The sequence below is a fragment of the Kryptolebias marmoratus genome, linkage group LG1 (assembly GCF_001649575.2).
Source record: "Kryptolebias marmoratus isolate JLee-2015 linkage group LG1, ASM164957v2, whole genome shotgun sequence".
NCBI classification, from domain to species: domain Eukaryota; kingdom Metazoa; phylum Chordata; class Actinopteri; order Cyprinodontiformes; family Rivulidae; genus Kryptolebias; species Kryptolebias marmoratus.
In genome coordinates, this window is record NC_051430.1 from 36,028,082 (window position 1) to 36,053,791 (window position 25,710).

Sequence of the window (25,710 nt, forward strand, 5' to 3'; positions counted from 1 at the left end):
CCCAGAGACACCCGGACAGGTCTCCAGTCTGTCGCAGGGACACATGGACAGGTCTCCAGTCTGTCCCAGAGACACCCACACACACACATGCTGACAACCCCCCCCCCACACACACACACACACACACACTGGCTGGGGGAGGACAGCAGCAGCTCTGATTGGCTGGTTTCACACAGGAAGGAGGATTAAACGGCAGCTTGTCAGAATTAACCTGACCTAATCCCAGACTGTTTCCATCAGTGCGTGTTCGGTCTCTTTGCAGAAGCTCGGTTCGTAGCAGCAGCAGCGTGAGGACGGAGATCATATGACTCGTCGCTGTGTTCCTCTGAGAGGAGACCACAACCTGCTGACCCCTGACACACACACTCTGTGAGTACCGTAATGGAAATAAAAAGGGCTTCAATGATTCTTACTACATGTGACTCCCTTTGTGAACTGTGGAAAAACGGAGCATTCATGTGACCGCAATTTTTACTTTAGTTTAGAATGTCTTTCATCTTATCTTTATAGGGCCTGGGGGTACAGGGGGTCAGGATGTCTATTGTTACCTCCTCTGGATCAGTTTATTTTAACTCTTCTGTTTCCCCCCGACCCCTACTCATTCTACAAATGAGAAAGGGTAGCAATCTGTAATGCTTCAGGCTCTGCTGACTTACCTTAGCTCACTGATTCTCAGCTATATAGCCTAAATAAATTATCCTAAGACAAAACTCTTTGTTAAAGAAAATTCCACAACAGTATCACACACACACACTTTTAACAACTTATTGTTACCGCTGTATTGAGTTCCAGTAGTTTTTGACTGTTTTAGACTTTTTCTCCCTGAAAAAACTTCATTTTCTCTGATAACATGAGATTTCAGGACTTTTTTCACAGAAACTTTTGACCAAATAAAAAAATGTTGATAATTTTTGTTAAATTTTGTATTTTATTTGATTTTCATCCATATGTTCTTATTGCTGTTAGAAGAGATTGTCATTGGAAATGAATGTTTTAGACATTAATCCAGGTTCACAATGTGCAGTTTTCAGCTGCCACAGACCAGAGGCGTGATGTGTAGACAAAAAGGATGCATGCACCATGTTCCACGCACACGTCGGGATGTATCAAAACAAACGTTGCGTAAATATTCACAAACGTCTGACCTGCTGTGAGAATGTGGACGCCATGCAAACTTTTTCAGTCGACACTGTCAAACTACAAAGTCCTGAAACTAACCAAAATCCACAGAAATATGACTCCATTTGATTTTCTGAACTCAAGAGGCATCTGAACATGTTTTCTGTTGAGTTTGAACCTTTCTGGTTTAAAGCCGAACGATGAAACTGAACCACATTTAACCTCATACAACATAACATATAACACGCCTCAAAAATGATCCAAACAACCTGAACCCAACATAAACTGTAAAGATTCCTCTATTTTTGTCACATGTAGATGTAAACCCCCATCAGTGACCACAAGGTGAGGCGCTCAGACAGCTGAGAAGCATAAAATGCATGTGAATTATCTAAGGAGCTCTTGCATTCTCACTGAGAAGAAAACAATTTTGGATCAGCAGATTAATTCAGAACAAGTCAGGTGTGATGATTCCTGAAGTCGACAAGCTGTAGATAATGACACATAACCGTAAATACCTGCGTAAAGTTGTGTGTAACTGGGGAACAGTGGGAGCTTTGGTGCTGCTGGAAGACATCAGCAGTGGAAGAATTCAGAGTTTTCAGGGATCACACCGACCTGCTGACACATGATGATGATGTCTGGTTTATTATCTGGTTCAGAGTCCCAGGACCATTCTGTTGGACCTCTGAGCTGATCTGGGCCCAGCCTTACACAGGGAAACTAGGAGGAGCTGTGAGTCGCTGGTGCCAGTCCTCTCCTTGCTGGGGTTCATCCTTTCAGAGCCTTTCATCCTTATGATACCCAGATATATCAAATTCCTCTACACTTCAGCTGAAACACTATGTCTAAGAGCAGTGACTCGTTTCTCAACATCAACTATTTAATAAACAAGCCTCTAAGTTGTGCCAAGGCCCTGAGTGCCTCTGTGTTTACAGTAATTACAGTAAGTTGGAAATGCGTCTGCCTCAGATCTGCGCCCCTGGTTCTCTTCATTCATTTACAATAATAGTGTGTAACTGGTGCAGAAAGTGGTGTCTAACAGCAGTGGATGAGAGGTGATGAACAGGCGTCCTTTACTTCACTCCCACCTTTATGTCTGACCGTTGAACCTTTCTGTTCCTCCTGCAGGTGTGCTCTGCTCTGACAACCACAGCTTCACACACGGCACGGTGCAAACACTAGAAGACAGTGGGACAAACATGTTTTTATGCTCCACCACATTATTTATGAGCATCTCTGACTCACATTCCATGAAATTCCTCATTTCCCTGTCTTTAGACATAAATTTTGTTCATGCAGAGAGGAGAATCACGCTCTAAGACATATTTACGTCTATTTGCATATTTTAATGGAGATGTGTCAGGGGCAGAGTCATATGTACGCTCATGTCACGTAAACTGGGATTTATAAAGGAAAGGTTCGCAGAAACATGCATGCGCACAGTTTGATAAATCTGAATATTTTTGTACTCATGAACTTTTCAAATTTTGTCTGATTGCCAACTTTAGTATAAAATCTGTGCACCCTTTGATACATGAGACCACAGATGTTTCACTGTGAAAGAAATAATAGGAAAATCTTTGATGGTGGTCTTGAATCTGTCGTCTGTGGTCATTCAGTGTGATCGGCTCACCAACAACTGGTTCTTTCTTAAATAAGGATAACCAAGACAAAACTCAAACAGGGTCAGAGATTTTATAGAACAACTGTCCAGTGTGACTGATGACTTTGTCCATAGCAGTCTCTTTTTCTGTCCTCTTTCTTTAGAGTCTGATTATCATAATAAGAGCATCGATGCCAGCACTTCATTTCCATTTACTGCTGTATGAATAAATGCGTCGGATCTTTGTGACATACTTGACTCTCCTGCAGCAGAAAATCTCAAAGTCTGACATTTGGAATATATATATATATATATATATATATATATATATATATATATATATATACATTTGCACAGTCTGACAGAAGTTACTATTATGATTGGGAAATTTTCTCCACAAGAATCTTTCCATAACAGAATATTTTCCCAACAGGAATCTTCTCCCAGGAGAATCATTCCCTTTAAAAAATTTCCTAACATGTAACAAATCTGGTTGTTTGTTGTTTGAGGACCCAAGGATCCAGGCAGGAATGAATCCAAGTAATTTTTAAATAACTAAAACCGGACTGAACAGGGGTTATATATATGAGGATATGACAGATTAAGGAAAAACAGGGCGTTTATAAAATCTTAGTTTTGTTTTTATTTGTGGGGGGCTGTGGGTCAGTGGTTAGAGTAGTTGTCCTCCAATGAGAGTTGGAGGTTCAATTCTTGGCAGGAGTCACATGTCGAAGTGTCCCTGAGCAAGACACCGAACCCCTCACTGCCTCTGATGTGTCCAATTGGTGTAAGAATGGAGTTTAAAGCATTGGTTAGTCTCCATAGAATGATTTATTTAGATTAACTTTGTAGAGATTCAGTGCTGTATAAATGGTTAATGAGGGCACAAATTATGTTGTAAAGCACTTTGAGTGGCCTGGTTGGCTAGAAAGGTGCTATATAAGTGCAGTCCATTTACATTTTTTATCTGCTGGGAGGGTAACTGGCAAGTGGAAGCAGGTGAGTAGATTAAACAGCTGACAGATGTGTGTGAAAAGGGAAGTAAATGAACTAATATTTGCCAGCTTCACTGGTGACTCATTTTTTGACACTTCCATTATATTTGCTATTGAGAATGGGTGGACAACTAAATTTCATCACTGAAGCCGAGTTTACGTCCTGAAGTATCTCAAACTTTTCTCTCTCGTTGTTATTTGCTAGTGGTGGTCACAGTGACCACCATGTTAGATGTTTTAACTGATGATGTCATCATGCTGCCTCACAGGTTTCCATAGTAACCTCTAAATTATTGAAAGATCAGACCTATGCCAGGTGTAAACACGCTCTCTGTTGTCTGTTTGCAGGTCAGGGGTCAAATTCCAAGAACAGGTGTGGTCAGGGGGTGTGGCTTCACTGTCAGAACACCTCAGTGATTTGTCCAATAGCCGACGCATCAAGGTGTCTCCTACTCGATGTCTTCGATTTGAAGATGAGACAGAAATGGAAGCAAAATCTCGTTATCTGGAGCGACAGCAGCAGAAGACACAGGTGGAGCAGCGAAGGGTGACTTGTGTCCTGGCATCCAAACAAGACCTGAACCTGTACATGAACAGCCAGCCAGGACACAATAAGAAGAGGGCAGAGCCTGTTGTTGATGGGCAGCAAAGAGGAAGAATGGTGGTGCGGGGGATGGACCACAGTGAGCCATGTGGGGTAATGTTTGGGGGTGGGGTTAACCTTGCCCTGAGAATCCACCTGCAACCACCTCTAGCTGAGGGTAAAGGAAGAACGCCCCACCCACACGTGTGGACAGAGCCAATCAGAGAGACATACATTGGCTGCATTACACCACCTAAAACAAGAGGGGGTGGGTCTAACAAAGGAGGAGAACGGGGCGGGGCTGACCACATGCAGGTGATGTGGAGGGAAAATCAGATGGTGTTAAATAAAAACCAGGTGACCACTCCACAAGACCTGCCAGAGAACCCTTATGACTCTTACACAATGGCCCGGCCCCTTCAGCCCTTTGCTACTGTGACATCACTGATAATGTCACAGAGTAGGAGGCTCAATGGCACTAAGGCAGGAAAGAATCTAACTCAGAACCGGGATGACCTGGAGAGACATGCAGCCAGTCAAGGTCACAGAGATCTCAGATGTGGTTCAGAAGCAGGAGGGAAGAAGTCTTCAACTTCCTCAGGTGAGAACAATCACCTGCTGATACCTGATCAGGGCTTAACTCAGCTCTGAAGCTCAGAGCTGTCATGGTTTAATCTGCTGTCACATCTGTCACTGGGATCTTTTACAAAAAAGATATTTCTGAAATCTAAATTTGTCCTCAAACAAATCCACTGACGGGTTAAAAACTTCAAAGAGTGAAAGTATTTATTTTCTTCATTTTGAGGAAAATGGGGAAAAAAAACCACTTGACTTTCTTACAAGCTTTATCAGGCAGTAGCATAGCTGTTATCTTCTATGTAACCATTTCACACTCGGACTCTTCTGCACCAGGCAGCCCACATGTATCAAACTCCGCTCCTCGGGAGCCGATCTCCTGCATGTTTTAGATGTGTTTCTTGCTTTCAAACACCTGGTTTAAATGAATGACTTGTGGACGTGGTTCTGGAGAACCTGATGATTTGGTGAGGAGGGAATTAAACCATTTGAATCAGGTGTGTTGGAGCAGAAAAATCTCAAACTTCCAAGACAGTGGAGCCTTGAGGACTGAAATTTGACACCCCTGCTTTAGCCCCTCACATTTCTTCAGTCTTCCAAGAAAAACAAAATCTTTACATTTCTTTTCAATAAAATATATGGGGCGCCGTTTGTAAAGGAGCTTGTGCTAAAAATTCATGCCTAAATTTTGTCACATTTAGCTTCAAACACTATGGGGCGCCGTTTGTAAAGGAGCTTGTGCTAAAAATTCATGCCTAAATTTTGTCACATTTAGCTTCAAACACAGTTTAAAAATGTAGTGTTGATTTTCTGATGTCACTTTTTACAACATTTAGATTTAACATTTAACATTTAGATTTAACATTTAGCATTTAGATTTATATTTAGTATGTAGCTGTAACAATTACATGTAACTAGCTAAATGTTGTAAAAAGTGACATCAGAAAATCAACACTACATTTTTAAACAGTGTTTGAAGCTAAATGTGACAAAATTTAGGCATGAATTTTTAGCAGAAGCTATATATGACAAAATTTAGGCATGAATTTTTAGCACAAGCTCCTTTACAAACGGCGCCCCATAAAAATATGTTTAGTTTGAACATATATTAAATAAACATAATTTAATCATTTTGTTCAATCATTTTCTCCTTCAAAACCACACAAACAAACAAAAATAAAACACAAAATCAATTAACACAAAGTTGAATGACTATGAAAGCATCCTATTTAACAAAAAAGAAAATGTTCCCCACACTTTTTCTGTGCAATGAAAGAAGCAGCCGTCACACCACACAGTGTGCACCTTTGGGTGTTCTGAAAAATAAATTGTAATGAACTTTACTGTCAGATACAAACTAATGAACAGGAGAGGACTGGCATGTGACCGTGAAGAACTCCGTATAACTGTGAAGATACGCTCTGAGGCAGGAACTTCAGTGTGACGAAGTTGCAGGGCTGCTTCTTCACCATCAGAGGTTCTGTTCAGCCAGGAGATCAGTGAATTGTCAGTAAGCAGCACACTGAGAAGTGCTGATGAAACTGAACCAGAGCACAAAGTTGATTCAGTAAATATTATTCTGTTATCACAGCAATCCAGTAGAACTCTGACCTGATGGAGGTTCTGTATGAGAGAACCTGTTTAATATGAGACTCAGAAATCTAAACATTTATGGTAAAGAATGACAATGTCAAAAGACAGCTAGGGGAGCCATGTCATGTCACTTCCTTCTATAAAAGGTTCCACCCCCTTTTGGGTAAAAACAAACCCTTCAAAGCCCTCCAGGTTCCCCCCAGAGCTCACTGTGTATTTTCAAAAATAAAGATAAGTTCCAATTGTGGGAGTGTTGAACTTATCTATCTCATTATGAATCACCTTCACCTCACCTGTACCTACATAACATTGACATCTTTTCTGGTTCACAACTTTGTTCACCTCAGGCAGCAGTGATGGACAGATCAGACAACCAATGAGCACAAAGCCCAACAAAGACAGCATTTCAAATCCTGAACGGTGAGTTAAAATCCACACTGATAACACCATCAAACCACCTAAGCCAGTCCAGGCGGACTCCGGTTCACCTGAGCCGGTTCAGGCGGACTCCGGTTCACCTGAGTCGGCCCAGGTAGACTGCTGAGTCTTTGCTGGTCTCTCTGGTTTAACTGATCTGTGTTTTTAGGCAACTCAGGTGTTTAAATAAAAAAAATAGTAGCAAATGTTTTCTTTTTTCCTCTAAATGTGCTGCTGGAAAAACAGTAGCCTCCCAAAATTGATTGTCAAATTTTAATTAACACCTGATAATTGTTGCCTTCAGATTCACATTCAACAGAGATGAACCCTCTCGACTTTCTCTGAGTCGACTCTTTTCCTCCGTCAGACTGAACAGGACTAGAACCAGCAGCTTGGATCGTTTCACCTCAAAGACTAACGCCCTGATTCTTGACCACTCCACTTCAGGTACCAGGAAGTCCTGCAGTCTACTGAAGAAATCACCATCTCATCAGTCGCTGTGTGTGGTGAGAACTTCAGTTTCTGCATCACAGATGTCACGCATAGTACTTCTTCTTTGACCTGCATGCATTGTCTTTCCTGTAGGGGGTGCCATCATCTGTGCAGAGTTTTGGTTCAAAACAAAAAAAGAAAAATTGTTCCGCTGACTACCGACCAGCTGCTGAGCAGTAAACACCTAATGTTTGTGTAAACTGACTTCAGAAAAACTGTCACAGCCAATCAGATCTCAGTATTCATCTGTCTGTCTGTCAGGTTTCTGCCTCAGTGTCTGAGTGCTGAGGACATCAGCCAGCCCTGTTTGGTCCAGTCTGTGGGTCGGGTTCTTCAGGTCTGTTCTGATGGAACGTTTCTATTGGAACTCAGCCGACCAGCAGGTCAGATGTATGGATTCAACTTTAGCCGAGGAAAAGGGCGACTTGACTCCGGTAATGATACTAACCTCAGTGATGATAAGGAATTACTGACCTACAATATCTACTGCAATAATGTTGTTAACCTCAGAGATGGTGATGAATTGATATGTGTGGTAGATCAAAAAAGAGACTTACAGCAAACGATAATTAATCCTGGTTATCTGTGGTGTTCCCAGGACTAAGCCTTAGGGAACACCACAGGTAACTGGGGATGGTTTGATTGGAAAAGTTTAAGTTGTACAAACTGAGTTTGACCAGACAAGTATAACATGAACCAAGTGAGTGATTTGTTATTGATACCAATGAAAGCAAGATGTTTGTGAAGATTGATATGAGAGATGGTGTCAAAAGCAGCAGTCAGATGGAGGAGGAGAATGAAGAGACAAGCAAAGTCACCATCAGAAGATCATTTGTGACTTTGACCTGAGCAGTTTCTGTGCTACGGAGAGAGTAAAAATTAGGTTGAAATTGCTGATAAGTTATTACATTAGATGATTATGACCCTGTGCTACTATTTTCATACTTTTAAAAATTATTGCAAATTAAAAGTTAGTATTTTAATCAGATTTCTGAAGAACTGAAGTTAATACTGCAGTTTTGAGAGAAGATGGAACAGGTGTGTGATAACATTTTCCCATGTTACAGGTGTCTACGTGGAGGACATGGCAGACCACAGCACCGAAAAGTTGTATACTGGCCTTCTTGCGGTTGGAGATGAGATTGTGGAGGTGAATGGGGAGAAGGTGGCCTGTCTCAGTCTGGACCAGGTGACACACTTACTAATCCAGAACCTGTCTGCTACTGTACGTGTCCTCCGACAACAAAGGCCAACTCCACCATAAACAGAACAACTAATTATAAATAACAGGGGGACATGGTTATCTACTAGTTTGTGAGCTACAGTATGTCAACACTTGCATCTCTCTGGAGCTAAAAGTGGCCATATTTAAACAGGAAGTCGGGGCATCTAATATTTATTTAATTACATTATTATTTTCAGAAGTACTAGCAATATTTGAATCAGCAAATATTAACCAATCACTATACAATGAGTTGTGGATATAAAGTGTTGGCTCAATATTTGCCAAGAGAATTTGTTTGTTGAATTGCAGTCTGATGGGACCAACAGTCGTACTATACTTGGAAACACTTGTTCATATTTTCTCTGTAGTCAGCAGGAGCAGCAGGAAACAGACTGGAGGATTGAATCAGAACAAGGTTCAACCCAAAAGATAATTCAGTGTTGCTCAGGTTTTTAATTCTGTGAATTCTCAGTTTAAAAGAAAACTTCAAAATTTCTGTCTTTTAATAATTTTATTAAAGAAATTCTGATATAACGTTTGTCAAGTTTAATCTCTTTTAAGACTTAAGAACATATTTTATGACTTTTTAAAGTATTTCACCTCCTACAATAGACTGTTACCATGGTGATCCGGCAGCTCAGCCTGTTACCATGGTGATCCGGCAGCTCAGCCTGTTACCATGGCGATCCTGCAACTCGGACTGTTACCATGGCGATCCTGCAACTCGGACTGTTACCATGGCGATCCTGCAGCTCATCAATTTAAACCGATGGCAGGCCTTCTACAGTTCATGGCACGTTTTTAACTGTGCATCTCCAGGTGGCATACCCCACATATACACCCACATAACATGAACACACTTTTTTTATATGTGTAGTCAGTCTTTCTGTTGCACATATGCAACCCACACACATACACAGACCTACATGCACCGATTCACAAACAGCTCTGATGGCTGAAGGTCAGACTAACAGGTTTCTGTTACAATGTGGCCTGCCTACTCTGATGCTAGATTCAGTCTAAATTCAATAAAGTAAATCATGCAATTAGGATTCTCATCTTGAGATATCCTTTCTGTAGAGCAAATCTGTTCTGGCACATGTAGGCAGCCATCTTCTCTATGGTATGCCTGATATGCCACAACAGGACAAAAATAAAAAAAAGGGGGGAAAGTAGAAAAGGGGAAATAAAAGAAAGAAGGATAAAAAAACTGTGGCAGGGTTTGATAGATGAAGGTTAAAACAATATTTCTTTTGGCCCGTGGGAGGTAAATATCACAGCACAGTGAGGACAAAAACCTCTGACTTACCTTTGAATGATAAGTTTCAGCTGTGTGAATTAAGTGATAAATGCAGTTTCTTTTAGTTTTGTAATTTATTAAAGTAAAACATTTGTTCTGTTTCAGTCAAAGTAATGTTTTGTTTGCTGCAGAAGTCACATGATAATCAGAAACGTAGTCAAACAGTGATTGGCTGCTGCCACAGATGACTCCTTAAGCCTTACTGCTACTTCTTCACAATAAGAGTCATGACATTTCTTATAGACAGACTTTTATTGTGAAGCAGCAGGAAGTAGGTAGTTGGGCTTAACACTGAAAATGATCCATAGGTGTGTTGATCAATACATCCTAATTGCAATCACACACAGATCAACAGTAAAACAGTTAAAAACTAAACAAGTTTTCAGTAAATATCAACAAAAAAGTAAACAACACAGAGTATTTTAGTGTTTTAACAAAATAATGAAATCTAAATTTGAACTAAACCAATTATTCCAGAAGGGCACTACACTGTTTAACCAGAATTAAACTAGTTAACTTGAACTAAACTAGTGAAATGTGCATTAAAACTGTCATTCCTAAACTAGAGCAGTTAAACTTAAAATACACAGATTACACTTAAATTTAACCAGTGTAATCTGAAAAAAAGTTGAAATGAAATGGTTAAACTGAAGACAAACTGGTTAAATTGCAGGATAACTGATTATGCTTCAGATAAACTAGGTAAACCAAAAATAAACTAACTAAATTTAACTGGTTAAACTAGTTATTTTCTGACCAAACCAAGTCCAAACAGACATAAATATTAAAGGCCTACCATTCCTTGAAGGAATGCATATCGCCCGGAACCATTCATTAATTTCAGACTCAGGTTGAAAAATTACGGAGTTTTAATCTGAGATTATTTAGTGATGAGAAACGGTTAGCGTTAGAGTTGTTCGCCATTTGATTGAACTCCATAAGTGTTGTTATGAGCAATCCCTCATGAGATGTGGCAGCTTTTAGAATATGTGCTGGGCATGACTCTCAGCTACTACCACAACAAGTTTAGTTCAATATCTGTAAAACCTGACAAGTTGATAAATATTGTTGTAGTTGCTAGGGCTGTATATCTGTGGTGGCCATCTTGAATTGGGTTAACGCTAAAGGTTGCTCAGTTGTAGATGGACACATCATGAGTACTTTCTAAGATCTGTCCAATGGTTTGTGAAATATTTTGCAGACAGACAAACATACATACATACACAAAGGGAAAAACATTTTAACCTTCTGTCTTCTGTGGCGGGTGATAGCAAACATCCTTTGTTTGCTTTATCTTTGAAATGATGCTTAACACTGAAAGAAAAGAGTTAGCAGGAAGTCTGATTCAGTCCAGTTTAGTACCAGCCAGAACAGTCCAGATCGGGCCATTACAGTCAATATGGGTCCACTGAAGTGTAGAAGAATCCAGAAAAAACGGTTTAAGACTTTTTCTGATGAAACTTTTGAACCAATCAGAGAACAATGAAGAGGATGATGACGACCAAAAGGATGACAAGCAGCACACCAATTGCACACCACTGACGGCGATCTGCAGAGACAGAAACAATCAATTCTCGGATCGCTTAGAACTGATGATTCTAAAAAAAAAAAACAGCTGTAGTAATCCTAGTTAACCATCCTGGATAATCCCAGTAATCAAAGTTAATCATTGCCAACCACAGATGAAACCTCTGCTGTCTAACAAACAGTTTGAATTAACTGAATAAACTAACTGATGTCTTACGGCCAAACAATGAATGATCTCTCTAGCAAAGACAGATAGACTTTGCTAGAGAAAGCGAGAGAGAACCTGACAGGCAGACAGAGGCAGCTAGACAGACTAATGTGGTCAGTTCAAACAGACCACCTGACGTCCTGTTTGACTCGTGTGCTGCCAGGCAGATTACCGCTGGTCATGTGCGACACTTTAGCCAGTTTCTTCATCACGTTGTCCAGTCGGGACTGAGTGTTGTCCATCTCATGGCCAAAATCGTCCAACATCCTGCACGAGACACAGAACTTCAGACCCGGTTCTATCTGATCTAAAAATACTTTTAAAATGTTTGTTTAAAATCCATGTACTATTTTATATCTTCATTCTGTTTTTATTGTACTATTTTGTATTTTATTGTGAAGTACTGATTTTTTTATCTATAAAAAGTGCTATATAAATAAACTTTACAGACAACACAATAACTCAGTTTTTAGTGCTGTTGTTAAAGGTACTTTAACAACAATGGCTTTAGTTTTATTAAATTATTATTATTATTATTGTTTCAAACATCAGGATTTGTTGTGTGCATGTAGGAAATCCACGCAAGTCTTTGTACATGAGGCCCCAACACCTGCTGACAGAACCTGGTTCTGCAGACAAAACTCGCAGAATTTTTGGATTCTTACACAGCTTGTTCGTCCAACTCCATGCCGATTCGCTCTGACATGTTCTTCAGAACTCCTATGGTTCCGGACACCAGTTCCAGCTGTTCATCTTGTTTCTCTGCAATCAGCTAAACAAACAAGAAGCAAACAGTGATGAATGGGTCCACCCAGCACTCAGGTTCCAATGCTGTTCAGGTGGTTCTGCACCTGCTGCTGGACCTGCTGCTCCTCGATGAACTGAGAGTTGGCGTTCTGGAGCTGGCGGTCTAGTCGACTGTATTTATCAGAACCGGTCTGCCATATGTGAGTCTGAGTGCTGCACTCTCCAAACAGAACCTTAACAGGAAAAATTAAAAAAAAAAATCATAGACTGTTTGATTGGATCCTGCCCATTACTCAAACATTTGATTGAAACCACTCAACCAATCAGCAGCAGTTTCCTGCCAAACCAGAACCCAGAAAGAAACTGTTTGCTTCAGAAATCATGTGACCTGACAGCTGAACAGAACCCACCTGATATCAGGTCTGACACCAGGTGAGTTTGGGTTGGTACCTGTTTGTTCTTTCCATCATTGGAGGCAGCAGATGGACTAAACATCTGTTCTTTCATTTCCTGTAAAACAGAAACACTCAATATCAGCCAATCAGAGCAAACAGAGACACTAAGCAACAGCCAATCAGAGCAAAGGAAGACACTGAGCAGCCAATCAGAGCAAAAGGAGACACTAGGAACAGTCTGGGAAAGAACCCAGTAGTCCAGAAGTTTCCATCACAGAAATGTATCTTTCATTCACTTCAAGTTAGATTAGAATCTTTTTTGAACCTGCTAAAGACACGTTTTATTATGTCCTGAATCTCTGGAACTGAAGGAGGTGGACTTTATTTTTACCTGGACTGGATAAACACAGCAGCATACTCGACAGAACTAAGACTCAGAATAGGTGGATCCAACATGTGCAGTAAAACAGGACCAAACAAACCACCCAAAAAAGCAAAAATCCAGAACTGGATTTTCATGTGTCTAAACTGACCTGGGACCCAAACATGAGTCACTTTTACAGCAGACCCCCTTCTTCTATTACATCGTGACATATCAGGTGATGTTTACCTTGACAGTGTGTCTGGTGCTGGTAATGAAGGCTTTCCTCTTCATCAGCTCAGCAGCATCCAGGTTAAACTTCTTTGGGTTCGACTCCACGATGCGTTCACTGACCATTAAGAAATGTGGGTTTACATCAAATTAAAAGGTAATTAAAGTTTATTTAGACCTGCCCCCAACCATAGCCTTGGTGGTTTAAAGGATATTGATGGTCTCGTCAAGGTCCTCCAGGTCCCAGTCGATAGAGCGCAGGCTGTTCCTCAGCTCATTGGTTGTCCAGTCTATTTCCTCTTTGGAGGCTCCACCTCCTTCCTGCAGCAGCTGACTCCATCTGTGATGCAGTGTCTGAGCGGCATGCACAGCCTTTTCCACCTCCCTAAAACACATATGGCTCAGAGAAGCAGAGCTACAGATGCGCCTGATGGTCATATGGTTCAGAGGTAATCCATAATACATAATCAATGACTTGTTAGGGTTTGTTGATCTAAATCAGGGGTAGCCACCATCCTGCATGTTTTACTTTTTTCTCTGCTTTGATCTGAATCAGTGTGTCATTAACAGGCTTCTGCAGAACATGAAGAGGTGATTTAACCTCTGAATCAGGTCTGTTTCCGTTATCACCCAGGTCAGCAGCCGGCTGATACAAAAGGAACTCACCCACTCTCACCACTTTAATTAGTTAACTTTCAATTAGATCTGAATTAATGAGGCTTTATTTTGAACGTTAAAACATAACAAAATAAAGAAAACAGGAAAATATAGTAGATATATTCAAAAGTAGAGAAAAGAATAAGATTATTTAATTCCACGTTTACTTTATCAAAACTAATAGCCGTTCTTTAAAACACAAGTTTTATAGGTTACTAGTTAAACTGGTTAACTGGTTCTATTGGTTAAACTAGTGAACCGGTTTAAGCCTCGATGGTCTCATTAATAATGGACTATTGCTTCTGCGGGTTCTGTTGTCAGTTCGGTTCGGCGGTTCTGACCCTTTAACGACGAAGAACGGGTCTTCCATGGACATCCTGCCGGTTCGGGTTCAGTCCATCCCTCAGTCTTCGATCCGGATCTGCTCTGGTTCCGATGAAGGTCCGCTTCTTTTCCTCCGGTTTGCGTCGCGACTAACCGCTAACTGCTTTTTGTTTACACGTAGCAGCGGAAACCACGCAGTGACGTCAACCCCCTTCTTCCGGTAACCAACCGAGCGTTTCCGCCGCCTGCTGGTGAACATTTACAACGTTTGAAAATTAAACAGCATTGGAGCAGAGACGGACATAATTACCCGCCTCACTCCACTAATGGAATAATTGTTGCGGTCAGAAATTACACTCACATTAACACCCCCAGTCCTAATGATCTGTCAGCCTCTCAGCAGTTATGCTCCACAAACGCAGCGTTAAAAGTGTAAAAATGTCTTTCTGGAAAAACTGTGTCGTGTAAATAAGACGCTCTGCTGTCTTACAAACCAAACCAGCTGTCATTCATACTATATCAGAGTAAGTGATTATTTTACAAAGATTGGTTGGAGAAGAACATTTGATCTAATATACACCTAATGGACGCTAATAGTTACATGTTGAACTATGAACTATGTGAAGTATAAATTATATCCCCTCAAAGTTGAATTTACCAGATTACTTACCAAAACAATTTATTAATCAGACTCAAAACATAATGTCATATCATCCTATAACCCCACAATTAGCCACTCTATCTATTAATGGAATATCAGTTAATGACAAAAAACTCGATAACTACACAATTAGAAACTGTCTAAATGAAACTTATTCCGTGGGAAAATAAATAAAAACAACATACTTTGCAAATATGAGATGAAACTATATATATATATATATTAAGAGAGAGAGAGAGAGATGGAGAGATGGAAGAACAGCTTCAGAGATCTGATTGTTGTTATGCAGACAAACGTCCATAACACAATAGAACTGTTCAGATTTCACCTAAAAACAGTGGTGTAAACTTGGCTTCAGCTGCTCTACACCTTAAAGATAAGGGACATCCTTTTGAGAAACCAAAATTTTCATATTTCGGACAGAAGACAGATGGTTCGAGAGGGAGGGGGGTGAAATAAGCAATTTGTGTTAAACGAGAGGAACAAACGTCAACCAGACGAGGAGGTCTCAGATTTCATCAGCGTTAGGACTGATCCCCAGTCAGTTTCACTCTGATCAACATCTTCATTCATGTGATTGGAGCATCTCTTTGCCAGGTTATGGAAGCTACATTCACACTCTGCATGTGTATGCAGCTTAAATAACCTAACATTTAAAAGCTTGGAACTCCACACGCTCCAGTTTTAAATTGAGAAACTTCTCCGGAAGGAAAGCGAAACGTCTTTAGCTACAGAATAGAGCTCCAGTTATTTTGTCTTTTAACCCATTTTTGGATTTATTCAATAAAGTTATAAATAATCGAGCGGCGCAGTGGAGGTCTCGCGATACTGGCTTCTTTTGCGTGACCCGGAACAGCGGAAGTCTCGCGATACCTGCTTCCTTTGTGTGGAGCAGACCAGCGGAAGTCTCGCGATATTGTCTTTCTTTGTGTGGAGCAGAGCAGCCGAGTGTGTTGGGAGAACGTGCTGCTGGTTTCTAACTCTAACTCTGTTATACAAACATCAGACCAACGTCTGCGCGAGGATCAGTGCACCCGTGACCTCAGATTGCTTCACCTGTGTCTCTTTGACAGGTAAAAACTGACGTCGATCAGCTGCCTGAGATCCCTCCGTTTGGCCTTTCGGCGTGCGGTGTTAGCCGCTGATGTAGCTTCTCTTGCTAACTTGAAATTGAGTTCACCCGCCAGCCCGGTTCGTCTCGGTCTCGTTGGGTTCGTGTGAACGCTGATAGTTCGATCAAGGTTTTCGGGTGTTTTCGTTGAAAAATGATTTATATTTTTACAGTTTTAAATGCTCTGCGGCGCCCCCTGCAGGTCATAATTTTTCTGGCAGGAAATGACGTAATTTTATTTATTCACTATTTTTACTCAGATAAAACCCATCGAGATCAAGATGTCTGACAAGGGTGACCAGTAGAACATATAAACAATAATCTGAAATAAGTGACAATAGAAGAGAAAACAACTACTTTACTCACAAAAGTAGTTTTCAACTTGAAGTGCAGAGGTGTGGAATTATGATTATAACTGTGACTCAAAACAAAGACAATGATTAAAAAACAACAACAAATAACGCATTATTTATTTACCTTTTTTGAACCAGGCAAATCCCACTGAGATCTCAGATCTCTTTTTCAAGAAAGGCCTGAAGGCAGCCTAACATGCAGATTTTTAGACTTGACAGGTTTAAAAACATGGCAATGGTTAAAAAACACGTCAGTGATAAATACATGGCAACGATAAAAACATGGCAATGGTTAAAAAACACATCAGTGATAAATACATGGCAACGATAAAAACAGACAATAAGCGTTAATAAAAAATACATGTAATATTAACAGGTGATGTTTAAAGATTGCCTGTTTTTGACCATTGCCAGTGTTCTAGTTTGAGAGATCTTGATAACATCCTCACACGGACACATGAAAAAAAACATGACAGCCTTTTGTTTTTGGTGAATAATAAACTGCCTGAAAGACTTCTGAACTGTATTTGGACTTGATGCTAATAATTCCCGAAACAGCTCATTCAGGCCTGCTCTGATCCTTGGAACTGGACAGGCTTACTATATTATTATTTTTTTTCCATCTACAGAAGTCTATTAATCCACTTGCTTTCTTCAGACGCAGCAAACATCGCGACTTGTTTCCATGGCAATGAGACGAGGACACGTCAGATACCTGAAGGTGAGTTTATCAGTAATCTGTGCTTATTAATCACATAATTGGATTAGAAATTCAACAACAACCAGGTTATTAGTGGCAGTGTTGCTCATCTCCATAATGTAACGGTGTTGCCTGTCTCCATGGTGACTGTTGTCGGTCTCAGTGTGGTGACATTTAGCCTACTTGTGTCCTCTGACAACAGCAATTTCATGTACACTGTCACTCTTTAGAGAACAATCTGGTAAACACGTTTTTACGCTCCGCTGACTTATTTAGAAGCGTTTCTGATTCAAATTCAGTTCTGATATGCGCTCAGTTCTACATTGATTGGGATGTATAAAACACTCACAATCTCATACATCTGAGTTTTTGTTTGTACCTTGTTTTCTCATTTTAAGGGTATGCCAGGTTTCAGTAGAAAATCCAGACAACTATTTGTACACGAGGTTCCTGGTGTTCACAGGAACAGTTTTATAGGTGTGGTTTATTTTAGAACAAACACTAAGTTTGGATCAAACACTGTCTAATAATCAAACCTCCTCATTGGTTTGTTCTTCATCTTTATGCTCGAAGTTTAGCCCTTCATAAAACACACTGTGTGTGTGTGTTTAGGTGTGTGAGGTCCAACCATCTCAGAGTGACAGCAGAGAGCTCACCTCCACAGGAGCTGCTGCAAAGGTGAGTTCTGATTGGCTCCTTCATCCTCGTATCACAGTTTTGAAACCCTGAGAAAACAATTTTTTATTTTTCTAAATGCCATGTTTCTGGATGTCTTATAAAAACGTTTCAACAAATCAGGAGAGAATTTAGGAAATGAATGAAATTTGAAAAAATTAGCCAAGAAGTGTTTCATTCATGAACTTCTAATTCACCTTATATTTTATGATTGGATTAAATATCCATAGAATTATACAGTAATTGTTTATCTTTGAGTCAGTTGCTCCTGTATGCGTTTTGTTGATAACTTTGTTTGAAAAACATTGCTTTGTCTCTTTCCAACATGGCTGCACCTCTAAAACAGGATGTTGTGGCTTCATTTCTCAACAATGAAAAAGGCCAGATGTGAAAGAGTTAGCTGACATAGCTTATATCAATAAGCTATCAATTATCAATCAACCTTTATTTATAAAGCACCTTTCACAGAGTGCTGTACAGTTAAAACAGTTAGCTAACGTTAGCTTGCTCCACTCTGCTTTAATATCACATTGACTGTCGGTTCAAAACATTTTCTTACAGTCCCAGTCAGTTATGTTCACAGAGACGGGGGACAACAGTGAATTTTTGTCCTTCAGTCTCTGTAACTTGTCCCCTGTCCACTCGACCCCTCCTCACAGAGACGGCAGCAGCAGGCTGTCGGTTATATTTTTAAAGTCAAATTCTTTTAATCTGTTCCCATTTTCTATTCTGCCAAAATCATCAAACCCTACAGTTCAGGTCAGACTTTTTTAATGGGAGGTTATCTGACATTTTGTTGGTGAGAATGTAATTAATGGTGCTGATGAGGTCATGTCCCCAGGAACTGTACGATAACGGTTTCACGGAGGAGATGATGGAGGATGAGGACTCCCGGACCAACCTGATAGTGAACTACCTTCCTCAGAGCATGAGTCAGGACGAACTGAGGAGCCTGTTCAGCAGCGTCGGAGAGGTTGAGTCGGCCAAACTGATCCGGGACAAAGTAGCAGGTACTTCAGGCTCTTTTACTGCTGTGTTATTATAGTGCTGCTCTTACTGTAGTACTGCTATGGTACTAAAGCTGCACTGCAGCAGAGTATTTCCTTTTCTACAGTTTGGGATTTTTGACCTGCTGCAGTACCACCGTATCCACTTTATGCTAATCTTTATAAAAAATTAGATCTCAGTACATTTGAATGGTTTCAATCAGGTCCAGAGTTTGGTCTGTTTTACTGTGCTTCTGTCGGTTATATTCAGTATTCATGTGTACTTTATGGTGCACTGCTTTTTATGTCAGTTTAATACTTCAGAATTAAAGAATGTAGAATGCAAGTCAGAAGTTTTCATCCACTCATTGAGAGAATAAGCATGGGATTAATTTTGGTCTTTTAATAATTTATTTGAAGTTTCTTTTTCTGGGGTTGAATAATTAAACAACATACAACTTTATCCTTGTGTCCAAACAGCTCAATCTTTGTCTCATCTGACCACCAAACGTTTCTCCAGAAGACATTTGTCTTGTTCATTTGGACAGCTGCAGGTTTCAGCACCAAGGCTCAAGCCTGGACAGTCAACTGGACAGGTGGTCCAGTTCCTGGCAGGCTTGAGTCTTGGTGGTTCCTGTGTTATTCCTAAACATCTGAATCAGTTTCCTTCCATCTGAGGAGGACAGATGAATGTTGGTCAGTCCAGTGAGTGCTGTCAAACAAATATTTTTGATGCTGCTGGCAAAGACAAACTACCAGATGCAGTCAGTCATAATCACTAACAGGAAGTTAACAAGCCTTGTCAAGTTAAAAGACCTTGAACTTTCAGCATCACCCTAACCTTAATAAATAGAAGTAAATTTATGGATATATTTTAGTCTGTATACTTTTGAAAAGAAAATCCACAATAAATTCAAATTGGTTTTAAAAATCTTAAAGTTGTGTGTTGTAGAATCATTCCACCCTGGACACAGAACGGTTCTGATAAATCATTAAAACTTTAAATTAATCTGAGATCATGTCCATCATGAGAGGATGTAACTGTACTTCAGTAATACCGATCTGTTTACTGTGGTACTCTTACTTTTTGTAACTTATATTTAGTGTACACATGTATTTATAGTGTGCTGCTTATTCTGTCACAGTTTGATATTTTAGTGCTAGAATATAAATTTTTATATTGATTCATTTTTACAATATTACCTGTGTTTTGTTTCTTCCATCAGTTTTTTTATTTTTAATGTTTTAATAGAAAATCAACAAATTTGATTTCATTTCAGCTTTTTTTTTAAAACAATGTTCTCTTTTTAAAGAACTACTTTGTAATTTTATTTAATTACTTAAAGTATTGGATAACTTTTTTTTCACTGTTGACGTTCTTGTATTTAAAATTTTTTTATTCACACTTTACAGTTTGTGTCTTAATGCCTTTTTATCAGAATGATGTAAACTTGAATAAGAATTTGTTTTTCCAGATAAAATCTTAAAATGCAAAACATTTTTAATTAGGAAGTTTTATTTTAATTGTTGTAAAGTGTTTTTCACTTGTCTTTTTCAATTTTTGTGAATGTAAAGGTTTCAGTAAACTTCTGAACTTTCCGTTCTGAACAAGTCGAGAAAACTGTTGGACTTTGTTTCCTAACTTTCCTTCAGCTGTTTAAAACTTTGAATACTCAAAATGGCCGTAAGGTCCTTCAGCTGGGGGTGTTGAGTCAGGGGTTGTTGACCTTCAGCAGAAATGGACTGAAGGCAACTTCAAAAAAACATTTAAAAACAAAGCAACTGGACTTCAGCAGGTGACTTCACCTGTTCCTACCTCTGTTACCATGGTAACACACCATGTAAAGTCCTCCTTGGAATCACCACCTTTCTGTGGTGGAGTTTGAGTATCCTTATGATCCTGGAATACATGTTGCCTGCAGTATTAGGCCTTGGCTCATGGATGCTCTGCAGGGCAAAGCCTAAAACAACTGGAGGTCGCTCCACCATCTGTGGGGAGACTTGTCAAGGTCTGGTTCTGTGTGAACTAGGTGGCAGGTGAGAGCTAGAGCCCTAGGTGTGATGATTCCTCGTTTCTTAAACTGGTTATTTGTACCCAGGATGTCAGCTTAGTGGTGGGAAAGGAGCCATAAGCGATACTAAGGTATCAGTTTGGGCTCTAACCCAAGTCTTTGAGAGAGGCTGGACTGTCTCCTACTTCAGAATTGTTGTCTTTTCTGTTTGGTGTTCATGGAGAGGATCTCGAAGTGCAGTTGGGCAGAGAAGGAGTTCTGATTTGGAAAACTCGGGGCCTCATCTCTGCTTTTTGCCATTAATGTGGTTCTGTTGGTGCCATCAAACTATGACCTTCAGCATGGTCAGCTCTGAGGTCTGAGGCCATGGTTCTCAACCTGAAAAAATTTAAATTGTCCCTTTGGGTCACGGTGAGTCTCTGCTTTAAGTGGAGGAGTTAAAGTGTCTGGGAGTCTTGTTCTTAAGTGATGGCAAGCTGGAGTTGAGCTGAAAGGCAAAGCTGTGGATTTACTAGTATGTTCCAACTCTTACCTATGATCATGAGATTTTGATCAGGACTGAAAGAACCAGATTAAGGCTGCACAATATTAGTTAAACTTGTGTTGTGTGATGTTATTGTTTAAAATTGCAATGACAGTATCAGGTGCTATAAACCCTAACCACATTTTCCTCACTTTCTTTTCTGTTATCACTGTCATCCAAAGCAGGAGTAGAGATCAGAGAGTCTAATGGATTGACCAAATACAATATTAGTAGCAGAACATCAATACACGGTAGTTGAATAATAACAATCTCTGATCCTTCGCAGTATTGTTATTGTGCTCACTAATATTGCAATCATAATAAATTTGCTATATATTTTGCAGCCAAACCAGATCCTGGATCCAAGCAGCTGAAATGAGTGTACAGAGTTGGACAAGTTTTAGTTAATTCAAACAACCAGTAGATAATTTGGATCTGTTCAACTGACTGAGTTGTTCAGACTTTAGATTTGTTGCTGGAGGGGGAGATCCAAGTTTTCTGGGTTTGTTCAGAATAATTTATTTTATTTTCCCAACACTGTGAAACTTTGTACTAATTTCTGATCTATACTGAGTTTGATTTTTTTTTCTTTTCTTTCCAGAACATGTGATGCCGTTACACAGACAGTTTTGTTATGTTATTTTGTTGTTTTCCTTTGTGTTTCTCTAGGCCACAGTTTAGGTTACGGCTTTGTTAACTTTGTTAACCATAATGATGCAGAGAGGGCTATCAGTACCCTCAATGGCCTGAGGCTACAGTCTAAAACTATCAAGGTAACGTGCCACAGGTGCTCTTTGATTTTCTGTTTCAACTGATAGATGTGTTATGTTCCCTGGACAGTAGGAGGCGCTCTCATCTGCAAACTGTCTGATGGATGAAGGTAGTTTAAAACCTCTGCTGTCATGTTTTTGTTTTATTCTGAAACATGTTGGCTCTGAATCCGTGTGATGATGTGCCAAGACTTTGTTTTAAACAATTAATGCTTTTTTATTTTTGAAAAACAATCAGAGCCTGTTTTAATGTATTTTTTGTTTTTTTATTTTATTTAAAATAAATCTGGGTAAATGTTAACCTTATTTTCACTGTTAATATATTTTTAATAATCCTGTTTTTTCTTTGAAGACTAAATGCAATTGTGTACTTTATTTTGTTAATTTTTTCTGTGTGTAATATTCTTTTTAATTTAGTTTACTTTATTGTTTTCTGTGAAGATGATGATCTGAAACACTTCCTGTTTCCTTCCTGTAGGTTTCGTTTGCTCGACCGAGTTCGGACACAATTAAAGATGCTAATCTCTACATCAGTGGTTTGCCCAGAACCCTGAGTCAACAGGACCTTGAAGACATGTTTGCTCCTTTTGGACGCATCATTAACTCCAGAGTGCTGGTGGACCAAGCTTCTGGTAATGCTGAGTCATGTGACTAATCCTTTTCTCTGTCTTAGAGCAATGCAACAAAGGAGCAACCTAAATTATACCTCCTCACAAATTGAAGTTTTTGATAATGTTTCTAATCTCATGCGAACATCACTTAATGAAGTTGCTCCTCCGAAAAAGAAACTTAGAGAAAGTTGGCTTCTTGGTTTAATTCAGAGTTGCGTATTTTAAACAGGCATCTAGAAAGTTTGACTGTCCTCATGTCCCTCATTGACTTAATGATCTCCAAGTTCTGTCCAATGATTTTTTTAGCTTTGTAAATGAGTTTATTAGGCCTGCTGGCATCCCTAGTACTGATGCTGCTTCACTAGCAGACCACAGCACAGTAGATGGCACCTGCAACCACAGACCGATGAAAGCCTCCAGTAACTTTCTACACACATTGAAGGATCTAAGATTTCTCAGAAAATAGTCTGCTTGTCCCCTTCTTGCACACAGCATTGATGTTAGTACTTCAGTTCAGCCTGCTGTTCAGATGTACTCCCAAGTATTTCTAGCTATCCACAACTCTGCTTCCTTCTTCCAAGATGTTAATGGTCCAGGTTGTTTTTTTCCCTTCTGATATTGACCATATCTCCTTTGTCTTATCCACACTTAAGAGCAGACTGCTCCACAAAGTTGCCCACCAATTCCCTGTACTCCAATCCCCGTCCATCTCTAAAACACCCTACAAATGTAGAGTCATCAGAATACTTCTAAAGTGGCATGAATCAGAGTTGTACTGAAAGTATGGGGTGTACAGAGTAACAGGAACGAAGACAGGACTATCTCCTGTGGTACTCCTATGTTACTGATCACCATATCAAACAGGGTCTTCCTCAGACGCACAGCTGAATGTATCCCTAAAACTCTAAATAGAGACGACTTCAGGAGCGCTGGCCAATTATAGCCCTATGCCCCAATTTCACATTTTTCTTAAAAATTTGTGACAGTAGTTACAAATTGATTGTGTGAATATTTAGACAGAAATAATCAAACCAAATTCAGACAGAGTTTAGAGCTCATCTTAGCACAGAAAGACTCAGAGGACTTGTGTTTAAACTCCATCCTATCATGTCATCAGACAGTAGACTTATGTCTAGACTTGACCTGTTAGATTTCAGTGCTGCATTTGATACAATCTGTCACAGAGGCAAAACCATAATCTAAGATTACACCAGTGGTGTCCAATCCTGGTCCTAGATGGCCACTATCCTGCAAGTTTTAGATGTTTCTCTGCTCTTCAGCAGATCTTCAAGTTCTGTGGAAGCCTTTTAGTCACTCATTCATTTAATCAAGTGAGTCAAAGCAAAGAAACAACTTAAACATGCAGGTGGTGGCCCTCCAGGACCAGGATTGGACATCACTGGGTTAAACCAATAGCCAGTGGAACAGAGGTGAATTATTGAGCTTGTCATCTGATTGGGTGTTTAGGTCTTTCTCGGGGTGTGGCCTTTATTCGCTATGACAAGAGGGCTGAGGCTGAAGACGCCATCAGACATCTGAACGGACACGTGCCGCCCGGCAACTCTGAGGCAATCACTGTCAAGTTTGCTGCCAACCCCAATCAGGGCAGGAACTCCCTGATGATGTCACAGACTTACCACGGCCAATCACGACGCTTTGGGGGTCCTGTTCATCACCAGGCGCAGAGGTTCAGGTGAGTGCAGCACATTACTAAAATTACTGCTGAGACGCAGCGCCCTGATTGAATGTTCGTGATGGGGTCTCCTGATTGGCCTCATTGATCAGATTGATTCATCACCTTCATCTGGCCAACTTCCTGTTTTGTACCAGGTTTTCTCCAATGAGTGTTGACCACATGGGTGGAGGGGGCGGGGCATCTGGGAGCCCATCCTCTGGTTGGTGCATCTTCATCTATAACTTGGGTCAGGAAGCAGATGAAGCCATGCTGTGGCAGATGTTTGGGCCGTTTGGTGCCGTCGTCAATGTCAAAGTGATCCGAGACTTCAACACCAACAAGTGCAAAGGCTTCGGCTTCGTTAGCATGGCGAACTACGAGGAGGCCGCCATGGCAATTCACAGCCTGAACGGGTACCGGCTAGGCGACAAAGTCCTGCAGGTGTCCTTCAAGACCAACAAAGGACACAAGTAAATAGGCTGTGGGAGTTGGGCAAATTGAAGTTTGTGTCAGTTCAACAATTTTCATTTTGGGTAGTTTAGATTTTTTTTCCCAGCATGCAGTTCTTCTTAAATTGACTTGTAATAATTTGTTGAAAAATCAGGGGTTTTGTCCTCAATGGTGGACCTGCCACGCGATTGACAGCTGTCAGGGCAAGGACAGTTTTAAAGTGTTTTTTTTTTTTATGTAAAAAGTTTCTTCCACCATGCAAACATCAGAAGTCTTTAATCATTTGTTTCTCACCTGTTCAAGTATTTGAAATGTGAAAAATATCCAAGATGGTTGTTTTAAATGTCTTTTTGCATAGGTTGTGCCATCATCTTGTCAGGTGATTGACAGTTGTCAAAGATATGTTTGACAGAAAAACTTGATTTCATCTTTGTACAAATAACAAAAAAAAAGAATTAAACACACTTGACCTGATATCTGATGCTCATTTGTTTTCACTTTTTTATTGTAGCTTTATTGTGATGTTGAACTGTTTATTCAATAATCTCTTTAGAATATTATGATCAAATGCAGTAAGTTTTAGACAAACTTGTTTTTTTCGATAGTATTTTTTATTATTGAAAAACGGTAAACAGTAAACTGCAATATTATTCTGCATTTAGACCTTTTTCATTGCTATTATACTTTTTTATAATATATTAAAATTAGACATAGAATTCAAGGAAATAGAAAAAAACAGTTAAGATCTATGTGAGGCCTGTACAGCCATGGCTAAATAAATATGAGACAGGAAACATTTAGGTGAATAGCAATGTTTTTTTTTTTTG

At 39.9% G+C, this 25,710-nt stretch overlaps 3 protein-coding genes across 6 annotated transcripts; 2 read left to right on the forward strand and 1 right to left on the reverse strand.

Moving 5' to 3' along the window:
• The first annotated feature begins 239 nt into the window (after window positions 1-239).
• LOC108251009 lies at window positions 240-9,273 on the forward strand. 3 transcript variants are annotated; one of them, XM_017441151.3, is made up of 8 exons: window positions 240-369; window positions 4,069-4,904; window positions 6,820-6,892; window positions 7,194-7,395; window positions 7,475-7,557; window positions 7,643-7,815; window positions 8,449-8,476; window positions 8,589-9,273. In XM_017441151.3, exons 1-8 carry the CDS (start codon window positions 305-307, stop codon window positions 8,656-8,658), a joined length of 1,530 nt encoding a protein of 509 aa, XP_017296640.1. In that variant the 5' UTR covers window positions 240-304; the 3' UTR covers window positions 8,659-9,273. The 3 variants fall into 3 exon arrangements, with proteins under 3 accessions (XP_017296640.1, XP_017296639.1, XP_017296638.1); XM_017441150.3 differs by having other exon boundaries at window positions 245-369; window positions 7,257-7,395; window positions 8,449-9,273; XM_017441149.3 differs by having other exon boundaries at window positions 247-369; window positions 8,449-9,273.
• A 692-nt stretch (window positions 9,274-9,965) lies between these two features.
• stx6 (syntaxin 6) lies at window positions 9,966-14,564 on the reverse strand. Of its 2 annotated transcripts, XM_017441147.3 has the most exons (8): window positions 14,374-14,564; window positions 13,591-13,760; window positions 13,394-13,488; window positions 12,839-12,898; window positions 12,493-12,621; window positions 12,307-12,413; window positions 11,814-11,908; window positions 9,966-11,455 (listed from the first exon to the last, which is right to left on the reverse strand). In XM_017441147.3, the coding sequence occupies exons 1-8, from the start codon at window positions 14,406-14,408 to the stop codon at window positions 11,379-11,381; spliced, it is 768 nt and encodes a 255-aa protein (XP_017296636.1). In that variant the 5' UTR covers window positions 14,409-14,564; the 3' UTR covers window positions 9,966-11,378. The 2 variants fall into 2 exon arrangements, with proteins under 2 accessions (XP_017296636.1, XP_017296635.1); XM_017441146.3 differs by having other exon boundaries at window positions 13,591-14,558.
• Window positions 14,565-15,930: 1,366 nt separating this feature from the next.
• Window positions 15,931-25,359, forward strand: LOC108251011 (ELAV-like protein 1). Its single transcript, XM_017441153.3, has 8 exons — window positions 15,931-16,090; window positions 17,140-17,202; window positions 17,794-17,859; window positions 18,698-18,866; window positions 22,047-22,150; window positions 22,626-22,779; window positions 24,226-24,451; window positions 24,589-25,359. Exons 2-8 carry the CDS (start codon window positions 17,167-17,169, stop codon window positions 24,905-24,907), a joined length of 1,074 nt encoding a protein of 357 aa, XP_017296642.1. The 5' UTR covers window positions 15,931-16,090; window positions 17,140-17,166; the 3' UTR covers window positions 24,908-25,359.
• Window positions 25,360-25,710: the final 351 nt, after the last annotated feature.